Here is a 12,731-nt window from a genome sequence, read left to right on the forward strand (position 1 = left end):
TTCTGAAAGATTTCAAAATATTGCAGTAGATTTCAGAGGACTTCGAAGATTTTTGAACGATATCAAAAGATTGAAAGATTTCAGAACATTTTACAAAGATGACAGAGTCTTAAAATTTTAGAAAAGATTGCTGAAGATGTCAGAATTATTTAAAAACATAAATGAAGATAAACAATAAAATAATAAATGAAAAAAATAAATATAAATAAATCTTAAATGTTTCAGAAAATTTGAAAGATTTTGAAACGATATCAAAAGATTTCAATGATTTTACAAAAATTTCACAAAGATTTCTAAAATTCTAAAAAAAAAATCACAAAGAATTCAAAATATACAAAATACTTCAGAAGATTTGAAAGATTCTAGATTGATTTCAAAAGACCTCATAAAGATTTCGAAGATTTTAAAAGAATTAAAAATATTTCAGAACATTCAAAAGTTATCAAAGATTTTAGAATGATTTCCGAATATTTTAAAGATTTTAGAATATTATCAAAAGATTTCAAAAATTTCACGAAGATTTGAACGATTCTGAAAGATTTCTCAAAGATTTAAAAATATTTCTGCAGATTTCACAAGGTTTCAAAGATTTTGACCAATATCAAAAGATTTGAAAGATTTCAGAAAATTTTACAAAGATTAATCAACTTATTTAAAAATAAATATAAACCATAAAATTAAAAATAAAGCAAATATTTAAGAATTTTTCAAAAAAATGTAAAAGATTTCAATGATTTTACATAAAATTTCATAAAGATTTCTTAAATTCTGAAAAAAAATCGCTAATTTCCAAATCTTGCAAAAGATTTTAGAAGATTACAAAAATTCTAGATTAATTTCAAAAGACCTCGTAAAGATGTCGAAGATTTTAAAAGAATTTAAAATATTTCTGTAGATTTGAAAGATTTTAGAACAATATCAAAACATTTCACAGTCATTTCAAAGATTTCACAAAGATTTAGAAATATTTCAGAAGATTGCAGATGATTAAAAAGTTTTTTTAAATTTCTATATCGATTCCAGAAGATTTTGAAGAATTTCAAAATGTTTCAAAAAATTCAGAACGATATCAAATAAAAAATTTAAAAATATTGCAGAAGATTTCAAAGATTCTAGAACAGTTTAAATTATTTCAGATGATTAAAAATGTTTCAAAATTTGTAAATCCATTCTAGATCTTTTTTAAGGATTTCAAAATGTTTCAGAAGACTAAAAAAAATTTAGAACGATATCAAATCAAACATTTTAAACTATTTCAGTAAATTTCAAAGATTCTAGAACAGTTTTAAAAGATTGCAAAGATTTCAAAACAGTTTAAAATATGTCAAATGATTTCAAAATTTTCAAAATTTTCAGAACGACATCAAATAAAAAATTTCAAAATATTACAGAAGATTTCAAAGATTCTAGAACCGTTTAAAATATTTCAGATGATTAAAAAAATTTCCAAATTTCTATATCGATTCCAGATGATTTTAAAGGATTTCAAAATATTTCAGATGATTAAAATGTTTCAAAATTTGTAAATCCATTCTAGATGATTTTTAAGGATTTCAAAATGTTTCAGAAGATTGAAAAAAATTTAGAACAATATCAAATAAAAAATTTCAAAATATTTCAGTAGACTTCAAAGAATTTCGAAGGATTTCAGAAGGTTTTGAAGGATTAAAAAATATTTGAGAAGATTGAAAAAAATTCAGAACGATATCAAAGATTTTCGAACGTTTTTAAAATATTTCAAATAATATTCAAAGAGTAAAAGATTTCGCATCGATTTCAAAATATTGCAGGAGATTTCAAAGATCTTAGAACAGTTTCAAAAGATTTCAAAGTAGTTTAAAACATTTCAGATTATTTAAAGTTTCGAAGAAAAGTTTAGAACGATATCAATATATTTCAAAATGTTCACATAGATTTCAAAGATTCTAAAAGAATCCGCAAAGATAAAAAATATTTCAAAGATTTCACAATAATTTTAAAAGAATTCAAAATATTGTGTACGATTATTACAATCGTTCAATGATTTTAGAAATATTCAAAAAATTCTAAAATCTTTAAAAATTTCAAAATATTTCACAGGATTTGAAAGATTTCGTCAAGATTTTAGTGCGATTTTAGACGTTCAATTATTATGAACATAAAGCTATTTAGAAAAATAATTAGGAAGTATGAGAAATATTAATATAATTACAGAATTGTGTCATGACTGGGAGGCAGCTGCACAACTTCCTAAGGACTCTAAAACGAGACAAGTAACAATAAGATCTGGGGTAGTTTTAGGAAGAACAGGTGGTATGGTTTTACAACTCTTTCCATCCTTCTTACTATGTCTTGGAGGCCACATGGGAACTGGAAAACAATACATGCCTTGGATCCATATTCAAGATTTGGTCAGATTATTCGAACATGCAATATGCAACGAAAATATAAAAGGTGTATATAACGGTGTCGCTCCTCAGGTAATTAATTGCCTTTTTACTACTAGAAAAAAAAGCTGGTCCTTATTTTTCGATTTTGGATTTTTCTTGGGTCTACCAAATTTAAACTCAAAGTTTCTCATGCGCAATTAATATGTGGAAAAGTATCGTAAAATTTCAAATGCAGTTAATTTTTCTATATTTCATCGGAATCCTTTGGCTCTGCACAATTATGATCTTTAAACTATGTTCAAAAAATGTACCAACACGAAAATTTTTTTTCAAAACTTACAAAATGACGGATCCCTAAATTTGATCAAAAATTACCATTTTTACGATTAATAACAAAATCTAGGAAAATTCTTGCAAGAAGCAGATTTATTTATCAGGAATCAGGTGACAAATAAAATTCAAAATTTTGAGAAAAATAAAAGATGGCTGCCCTAATTTAGTTTCTCAAACTCCTTATTTTTTTGTTTCTCGATGATAACTTTTCAGGCGTCAATTAAAAGTTACATTATTGTAAAGAAATATATTTCGTGATTCATGGAAGTCAATACTCAGAAAAATTCTAATAAAATACTCAAAAACTCGTATTTTCCATGCTTTTCTCCAAAGATATTCAAATTTTGAAGAAAAACTAAGTGTATTGTTACAAAATGTATGATTGGAAGTAGTTCTCGGAATTTTCACTGAAGTAAAAATGGCGCCTCCTTACAATTATCAAAAGTTACATAATTTTTTTTAATCTAAACAAAATACGAAATACATTTTCGGAAGGGATGTAGTGATTCTCAAAGCCACTTGCTTGAAAATTTCGTAAAGCTCCAGTATACTGGGAATTTTTTTCATGATGAAATTTGAAAACTTTTCACCGAATTGTCAGAAATGTTGATTTTTTTGTTATTTCATTAGCCAAAGTTTCAAACTTTAACAAAACAGTTTAAGTTTTGAAAATCACTAAATCCTTTCCGAAAACATATTTCATGCTTTGTTTAAATTTTCAGGAATTATGTAACTTTTGAAAATAGTAATTATTCAGTTTACAATGCGTAATTCTAAAATCTTTTATTAAAACAATTCCGTTTTAAATACTCAAAACAATAGAAATTAGAATTGTTTGAAATCGACAATTTTGGATAAGAAACATTTTTGGTTGATGAACTGTGAATATATAAATTATAATGATTTTGACATTGAACTGTGCATCAAGGATTAACAAGTGAATCATAACAAAACTAATTTTACAAGACGATTCGAAATCAGTTCAAAATTTAAGAATTTCTAGAATTTAACGTTAAAAATTAAACTGTTTCAATTGGAATGTCTTAGTAGTAAAACAAATGGGAACGCACGATTGAAACTTTATAAACTATTTTCAATTTCAAAAAAACTTCAAATTAATATACTGTTAATTATTATTTATTAATTTATGTATTTTTATTTATTTATAAATTTATTATTATTAATTATTATATTCAAATTTATTAAATTCCAGACACTGATTACGTTTAAAATTAAAAATGTTTTAATTAAGAAAAATATCAATTGCTTAATATTTACCAATATATGACTCTTCATTAAAAATCAATAAATAGAAAACATATATTTAAAACTAAATAAAAAAATTTTGAACGTGGCAGCTTGAATTGTTCGATTTGAAAAGTTTTAATTTGTAAGTAAAATTGTTCAGTGTTGATATATAAGTAAATATTGAACACTATTATTTCTAGACAAAATTCAAGTAAGTTGAAAATATATTTAGAAGTTCTGAAAAAATAGCCTAATTTAATACAATACTTAGATTTTGGCATATTTCTAACAAAAAACTTACAAGCTTTTTAAGAATTATGAAAGGGTTCAAAAGAATAAAAAACATTTTCTTAAGATTTCTAAGAAAATTGAAAATGATTTTTTTATTTTGAAAAATTAATTTTAAGAGAATATTGAAAAAAATTTCCAAAATTGTCAAAAATTGATCCGAAAGATTTTATGGAAATGTTTCTAATTTTGCAAGATTTTTTGAAAGTTTAGGGAAAGATTTTAGGAAAAATTCAAATAATGAAAAAAAATGCTTAGAAGTTCTGAATTAATTTCAAAAGTAATTTAAAATTTGAAAAAATGTAAAACAAAATGTAAATTTTGGAAGATTTCGGAATACAATTTGGAAGCTTTTTAAGGATTTTTGCTTAAAATGATTTGCAGTTCAGTTTTTTTTACTTCAAACGGAAACATTTTCACCTTTAGAGTTCGAATTTTTAAATTTCATTGGCCGTGAAAAATGTTTGAGGACGGGGAATTTTTTCAAAGTTAAAAATGTTTAATTTCACAATATTCTACTTTCAAATTCAAATATTAAAAATTTCAGAACAATTCCGCTATTAAATATTTCAATATTTCATATTAATAGCCTTGATATTCAGTTTAGAATTTACTAATTTTATATGTAAATATAAAACAATTTAGAATCGAAAAGCCTAAAATTGTGCAAATTCAAAAGTTAGAATCATATTACAGCAATATTGTTTTGTCCTATTTTTAAAAAATTTTCAATGTCATATCCTGAAGTTGTCCGATTTTTAGTTTGAAGATTTGAACCAAAAAATCATTTAAAATTGTAAAATATTTGATTGAAAAATTAAAAAAATTAATAATAATTCGAAAGCATAATTTAAATTAAAAAATTATGAATTGAGGCCATAATAAGAAAACATGAAAATTAAACTATCTAAAAAAATTGAATAATCACCATTGTTGGTGAGAAAATTTTTTCAGTTTTAAATAAAGTTTGCATTTTGTTTGAAGTTTTAACGTTCCCAAGCATAGTTTTTTTTAAATTTTTAATGCTTCCCATTTAAAATTAAAATTTACTTCGATAGTTTTTTTTAGAACAATTCATTTTTTGATTTTAGAAAAAATTTTCTAATCAGCTTTAATGTTAAATTTTCATTTTTTATGTATGAACAATTTAAAAATGCAGAACTTCAGATTCTTTGGTTTCGGAAGATCCAATTTACTTTTCTATTTCAAATTGTCAAATTTGTATCGCCTTGAATTTAAAGGTATTCAAATTCAACAGATTTTATTGATTAATTATTTCATTTTGAACGCTTTTAGTTATAAACAACACAATTTAAATTCCAATGAATATTAAATGATCCAATTTCTAAAATTCTTTTCTGCAAATATTCAATTTTTAACGTTTTGACATTGTCCTATTTTAGAAATTCTGCAATCATTTAATTTTGTGGTTATTGAATTCAAAATAAAATTGTTTAATGTTTAGCGATTCGACTTCGAACTTATACAATTCAGCTCCTTTTTGTGATTAAATTATCCAAACTTATTTTATATTCAGAATTCCTGAAATTAATACTAAGAATCAAACGACCAAATTTGGACAACCAACATAAAGTGTTCCTATTGAAATTTGAAAAAACTTAACAAATATTTCCTAAAAAAAAAATTTCTTTTTTGCACAAAAAATTATTGTTATCAAATTACTATAAAAAACATTTGTAAAAAATAAGAAACAATGTTTCGGCACTCATACAGCACTTTTATCGAGGCAAACAATTTAAATAAATACAATTTAAAAAAAAACCGAGCAGACAGGAACAGCAACAAAATCATTATGCTCTCTTCCTGACATCCGAGAATTTTTTTATTCGCTACCTCTTTTTTATTTTTGTCCAAAAGAGAATTTTTTTCTCTTCTTTTTTAGGAAAAAATTGTTACCTTTTTTTCAAATTTCAATAGAAACATTAGATGATGTTTGTCCAAATTTAGTTTAAATTTGATTTTAATCTCATTTAAATTTCTTCAATTTTTAAATTTTTAAAGTAGTTGCCACCCCCTGCAAGGGTAGAAAAGGAGATTTTAATTTTTTACTTTTTTTAGGTAATAACAAACAAAGAATTCACGAAAGAATTCGCATCAGCGTTATGGCGACCAGCTTTACTACCTTTACCACCTTTTATAATAAATCTCATTTTCGGTGAAGAACGTGCGAAGATTGTGCTAGAAGGACAGAAAGTTATTCCTAAAAGGGTTCTAGAATCCAATTTCGAATACAAGTATCCGGACATACAATCAGCTTGTGATAACATCACAACATTGGGGTATATGGAACCATTTTAATCTCATTTAAATATGCTTGATCTAGAAACAATCGATCGAAACTTAAAATCGAAAAGATTTTTAAAATCAGTATTGAGAGAAAATCTGAATTTACTGCATTTTTGTGATTTTCTTCTGTTATTGTTGTAAATAAAAATGTTTTATTACAAGAAAGAAGACTACATGAACTGATGAAAAAGGTAAATAATCTAGCAGGTAATTATTATCTTTGGTGAATCAACTTCTGCGCCTCGTCTGTGATGAGTGAATATTTTGAAAAAAGAGATTAGAACCGTAGGGCCGTCTCTTGATAATTCTTTGAGGAAATTCAGGAATTCCTTGAGCTCTTTGAGATCCAAAAGAAGGCGTGCTTTGATGCTGTTGTACCGATGAAAACGGCAATTTTTTTAAACTGGAACGACGGCTACATTTTCGAAGTAAAGATTGGAGATACTCGTCAGAATCTGAAGTACTTAAAAAATTATAACCGAGGTCTGCCGATTTATGATCTGTATATTCGAGTCTAGTTGTATTGAGGAAAAAATTTATATCTCTTTTAATGTTTTGAACCTCATCACGTTTTAAACCTCGGGTGCTTAAAGTCACAGCTTTTCCATTTCGGGGAAGCATGAAAAGTCCTATATTTTGTGAAACTCCAACATGTCGTATGTCGCTCAATTTCATTTTGAGGGTATAACTTTCTGCAGATTTTGAAAATAATTTGTCACACCAAGAATATTTTGTAAATGTGGCTAAATTTTTAGATTTTTCCAACATGAATTCTTCCCGTTCACCAAAGGCGTCGAGGCCAAATATGATTTCTCCCAGGATGATAATTGTTAGGACGAAGGCGCCATTTAAGAAATAATAGAAAAAGGTTGTGCATATTATTACCGTAACTGAAATATGTTTATTTTCATTTATAGTTTCTGAAAGGCTATCTAGGAAATATGATTTAATTTTTGGAAAATTTATTTTTCCCCTTAAATTTGGATGTTATTTGTAATATAGACCATTTAGATTAAAATAGCTTTATTACAAATGACTTTATAACCAAATAATATGAAGGTTAATTCTTACAGACAAATAATATGCAAGAGATGATTTGTGGTCTTCTTGAAACGTATAATTTATCTGGTGTAATTTTCAGGTATGGTTTAGTTATTGGAACCATTTTCACTTTAGAATTTTCTATGATAAGTTGAAGAAAATTTGACGACTTGCCTGGTTTATGAAAGAACAGAATATATTTTGACAGGGGTGAAGTTAGGTAAAATTTACAGAAATAAATCACTAAGTTTCATTGATATGAAGTTATATTTTTAATTGAGAAATCGAGGGGTTGATCATTCTGGAAATCTTTTGAAGACTTGTGAAATCTTTTGAATTCTGAAATATTTGTAAAATCTTTCAGGCTTTCAGGGAATTTTACGAATTTTAAAAAGAAAAATTTGCGCAAGTTTATATTATCTTTTATATTAAATTCAATGAATAAATTTATTAATATATATTATTTTTATTATTTTTCTTAGCCATTAGAAATTTCACTGTTCATTTAAGACGAGTAAATTAAATACAAATATATGTAAAAATAAACAATTTGAAACTGAACTGTTTTACATAGAAAGCTTTGAATCTGTAAAATTTCGAAGAGATTTTCAACTTTTAACGTTATAATTTAAATTATTCTGTTTAAAAAATGTTTAATTTGTAAGTTCTGTTACAATAATTTTTCAAAAGGAAAAATCATTTTCAATTTTCATAGGAATCTTAAGAAAATGTTTTTATTCTTTTTAAGCCTTTCACAATTCTTAAATAGTTTCTAAATTTTTATTTAAAATCTACGAAAATCTGCATTTTCTTTTATATTCGGCTGTGGGTATTTGCACCAAAATTTCGGTACGAATAGTCCAATTTTGTTGGGTCACAAACTTCGTTTAAATGATTTGAAATGATTTCAAATTCTAAATTTAATTTAACATTTTTTCTTTAATTTGCAGGATTTTCTAAAAGTTGCAGGAAAAATTCAATTCCTGTCAAAATATATTTAAACGTTTCGAAAAAATTTCAAAAATCATTTTAAATTTGGAAAAATATAAAACCACTTTTAGATTTTTCAATATTTTGAAATAAAATTGTAATGTTTTTGAAGAATTCTTAAGCTATTCAGAATGAAAACAATTTAACTTCTAATTTAAAAAATGGTAAAGTTAAAAAAAAAAATTTTTCATTTTTTAATTTATCTAGCTTAAAATTGCTTAAAAAATCTAATTTTGAACATTTTTGAAGTTCATTGCTTAATTCTTTAATTTAGCGTATTGAAAATGTTATCGTAGATTTATATTTTTGGAATTTAATCTGAATCTTTGAACTCTATAATTTATAAAAGTTCTTAATTTAGCAGTTGATCTGCATTTTATTAAAAAATTTTCAGTTGAAAAGTGTTCTTACGTTCCATTTCATACGTGTAAATTTAAATTGTTGTTTATTGTTAATTACTTTTAATGGAAAAGTGTTTAGAATAAAGTTCGATTTTTTTAATTTCATTCACCGTGAAAAATGTTTACGAACTGGGAAAAAACCGTGAAATGACCGGAAATTTTTTTCTTCGGTTAAAATGGCCATCCTGTTCTGCTTTTGTCGCTTAAATGCAAATTGAATTAAGATATCCTAATGAGAAACTTTTTAAAAGAAAAGTATACAATTATATTTTTCTTCGACAATTTTTTTGTAACTAAAAATGTATCTATGTCGTTTTTGGTTTAAAATTGATCTTTCTGAGTTGAAAATTTAACAATTTGATATGAAAGTTGTATTCTTTGGCTTGAAAATTCGTCTTTTTAAAAATGAAAATTCATCTTTCTCGGGTAGAAATTTCATCTTTTTCGGTTGAAAATTCAACTGTTTGCTTGAAAAATAATCTGTCAAGGTTGAGAGTTTAATTGTTTGGTTAAAAATCAACTTTTTGATTCAAAATTAACTTTTTGGTGGAAATTTGTATATTTCGATTAAAAGTTAACTGTGCTGTGTAAAAATCGTCTTTTTGCTTGGAAATTAAACAATTTAGTCAGAAAGTTATCCTTTTCAGTTGGAAATTCAACTGCTTTGATGAAAGTTGGTTTTGGGTTGAAAATTTAACTATTTGGCTGAAAGTTTATCTATTTTATCGGAAATTCATCTTTTTTGTTTAAAAATCCATCTCCTTGAATTGAAAATTTAACTATTTTATTGAAAATGAATACTTCTGATTAAAATTCATACTTTCGGGTTGAAAAATCAACTGTTTTGTAGAAAGTTCGTCCTTTTGGTTTGAAAATTCCACAATTTGGTTGAATCTTTTTTTATCTTTACTGAAAAATCTTTCTTAATAGCAAATATATATATATAATTTCGTTAACTGAAAATTCAGCTATTCTATTTGTAATTGAAAGTTCGTCTTTTGGGTTGTAAATAAACTATTTTGTAAAAAATTCTTATTCAGGTGTACAAAATTCAACTTTGTTTGAAAAACTTTGCCTTTTTAACTCGAAAATTTAGCAATTTGGTTAAAAATGTATCCTTTTTTGTTGAAAATTCAACTATTCTCCTGAAAGTTCATCTTTCTTCTATGAGAATTCAACTAGTTTGGTAGGAAATTCTACTATTTCGTAGAAAATTCAACTGTTTTGCTAGAAAATCATATTTTTTAAATTTAAAATTCATCTTTTCTGGTTCAAAATTTAATTGTTTTGTAGAAAATTTTCCCCTTTGGGTTGAAAATTCCAAAATTTGATTGAACTTTTCTCTTGACTGCAAAATCTTTTTTAGTAGCTAATTTTTCTGTTTGCCTTGAAAAATTATCTATTTGATTTTAAAATGCTACCGATCCAACTGTTTTATTGAAAACTGGTCATTGTTTGTTTCTGTTTTTTAATTAAAATTGAACATTTTTGGTTGTATTAACTATATTATATACGTTTTTCTATAAGATTTCATTCTTATTAGTACTTGCCTGAAAATTCTCTTTAAATTTTTTTGTTGATAAAAAAGAATTTTTTAGTTGAGAATTTATCTTTCTTTATTGCAAATTACAATATTTAATAGAAAATTTGTATTCTTGGCTGGCATGATCGACTATTTGGTTTGAAAGTTCATTTCTTTTCGTAGAAACTTCATCTTTTTTAGTTTAAAATTTAATTGTTTGGCTGAAATTTAACTTTTTTGTTGAAAATTCAACCGTTTTGTAAAGAAATCGTCTTTTGGGCTTGAAAATTCAATAATTTAAAAAAATTCTTTTTTGGGTGAAAAAAAATCTTTCTTGTTTGAAAATTTAACTCTTTTTTAAAAATTCGTCTTTTTGGTTTCAACACACATCTTTATAGGCTAAAAATTCATCTATTTGTTTCAAAACTACTATTTTCTCAAATCGTCACTTGTACTTTAATATTAAACTGTTTGTTTGCAAATGCATCTATTTGGTTCAAAAATATATTTTTAGTTTTTGTTTAAAATTCAACCGTTAGTTTGAAAACTCATATTTGTTCACTAAAAATTAACTTTTGTTTTCAAAATTCATCTCTTGTGGAAGAAAATTGATCTTTTTCGGTTTTTTGGAACTTACATTATTTTAATAGAAATAATTTATTCCCTTATTTTCCCTATTTTTATAGCATTTTGGGATGTGAATTCCGAACCTTTTAAAATCATTTGGAATCTTTGAATGGTTTGTGAAATAGTGATTTTCTTTTGTAAAAAATGTAATATTTATTTATTGCTTAACAGTATAAAGCGGAAACTTGGTTTTATTATTGTTTTGAAAGAGATTCACTACAATCTTGAATAATAATCCCTAACACAGCACATATTCATTTTGATAAGAGGACTTATTTATAATTCAACATATCAATAATCACCACGCTTAATTATCAATATTAAGTATAAAATACACGAACTCATAACGTGCTTCTATGTCACAATCAGAAAATTATTTACAAAGCAGTAGAACAGTTTCTCCTTCTATTTTGATTAGCGCGAAGACGAGACACTTTCGCAGATTGAACTCTGATTTAAAAACCTTTGACTTCGTTTAGTAATAATTAAAAAGTTCTACAAATTTCTTTAGATTTAAGTATTCTATAACGAGAAGATATCATATTATGTAACATTGTTACAAATGATTTACGAAATTGTTTCAGATATGTGAACAGAAAAGGTTCTAGTGATATGAGTCAATGAAACGTTTCAAGTATAAATATCTGAGTTTAAACCAAATAAATTCAATTTTAACAAAATAATAGATTTTTCAACCCAAAAAAAAAAAATTTTCAAACAGAAAGTTTATTTTTCTACGTAAAAATACGAATTTTCAAGAAAATAGTGGAACTTACTAATGAAATATTTGCACATTCAACCGAAGAGATAATTTTTCAATTAAAATATCGAACCTCTAAACAAAAAATACGAAATTTTAACAAATTAGTTTACAAAATAAATAAAAAACAGTGTGGAATTCAATAAAAAAAAATGCAACAAAATAATTGCATTTTCTACTAAAACAAATTAATTTTAAAATCAGTAGATTTCAAGTAGTTAACACTTTTAGCAATTTACATCAGTGATTGAATTCTAACTATAAATCAATTATTTTCTTTAAGAAATTAGTAACTTGGTAATTTTTAAATTTATGGAGAATCAAACAGTTGCGCTGTTACCTTTAAAAAATTAAGTTTTAACTAACCGAGATGAATTTTCAAATAAAAAAGACGATTTTTCAACATAATAGTTGAAATTTCAACCAAGAAAGAATAATGAGTAAAAAATAGCTGATTCATAGCAGAGATACATGTTGGAACTAAAACGAAGAAAATAGTTGAATTTTCAATGAAAAACCATTTTTTAGTCAAGAAATAATAAAAATGTCAACCAAAGTGCTAAATTTTTAAGCCAAAAGACCAATTTTATGTAAAACACTTTAAGTTTTCACACGATATTAAAAGTTTTTAACAAAAGTGTTACTTTCATACCAAATAGTTAGATTTTTTTTAAAAATACGCAGATGATTTTTCTACCCTGAAGATTAGTTCTTTACAACAACAAAAAATTCAACAAACAAGTACATTTTCTGACAAAGAGATAAATCTTCAACTTATATGATGAATATTTAGCTCGAATAATTAAATTTAAAGTAAAAAAAGTAATTTTTAAACCTCCAGAAAA

At 24.8% G+C, this 12,731-nt stretch overlaps 2 protein-coding genes across 3 annotated transcripts in view; one reads left to right on the forward strand and one right to left on the reverse strand.

The window, feature by feature from the left end:
- Window positions 1–6,687, forward strand: part of LOC117175187 (epimerase family protein SDR39U1) — an 8,783-nt gene extending 2,096 nt beyond the window's left edge. For both annotated transcript variants that reach the window (XM_033364814.1, XM_033364815.1), the window contains exons 4-5: window positions 2,194–2,459; window positions 6,318–6,687. In XM_033364814.1, the coding sequence (XP_033220705.1) occupies window positions 2,194–2,459; window positions 6,318–6,557 (506 nt within the window). In that variant the 3' untranslated portion in view covers window positions 6,558–6,687. The remainder of the gene's footprint in view (window positions 1–2,193; window positions 2,460–6,317) is intronic.
- On the reverse strand, window positions 6,685–7,776 carry LOC117175188. Its single transcript, XM_033364816.1, has 2 exons — window positions 7,617–7,776; window positions 6,685–7,435 (listed from the first exon to the last, which is right to left on the reverse strand). Exons 1-2 carry the CDS (start codon window positions 7,708–7,710, stop codon window positions 6,774–6,776), a joined length of 756 nt encoding a protein of 251 aa, XP_033220707.1. The 5' UTR covers window positions 7,711–7,776; the 3' UTR covers window positions 6,685–6,773.
- Window positions 7,777–12,731: the final 4,955 nt, after the last annotated feature.

Source organism: Belonocnema kinseyi, chromosome 6 (genome assembly GCF_010883055.1).
Source record: "Belonocnema kinseyi isolate 2016_QV_RU_SX_M_011 chromosome 6, B_treatae_v1, whole genome shotgun sequence".
NCBI classification, from domain to species: Eukaryota; Metazoa; Arthropoda; class Insecta; order Hymenoptera; family Cynipidae; genus Belonocnema; species Belonocnema kinseyi.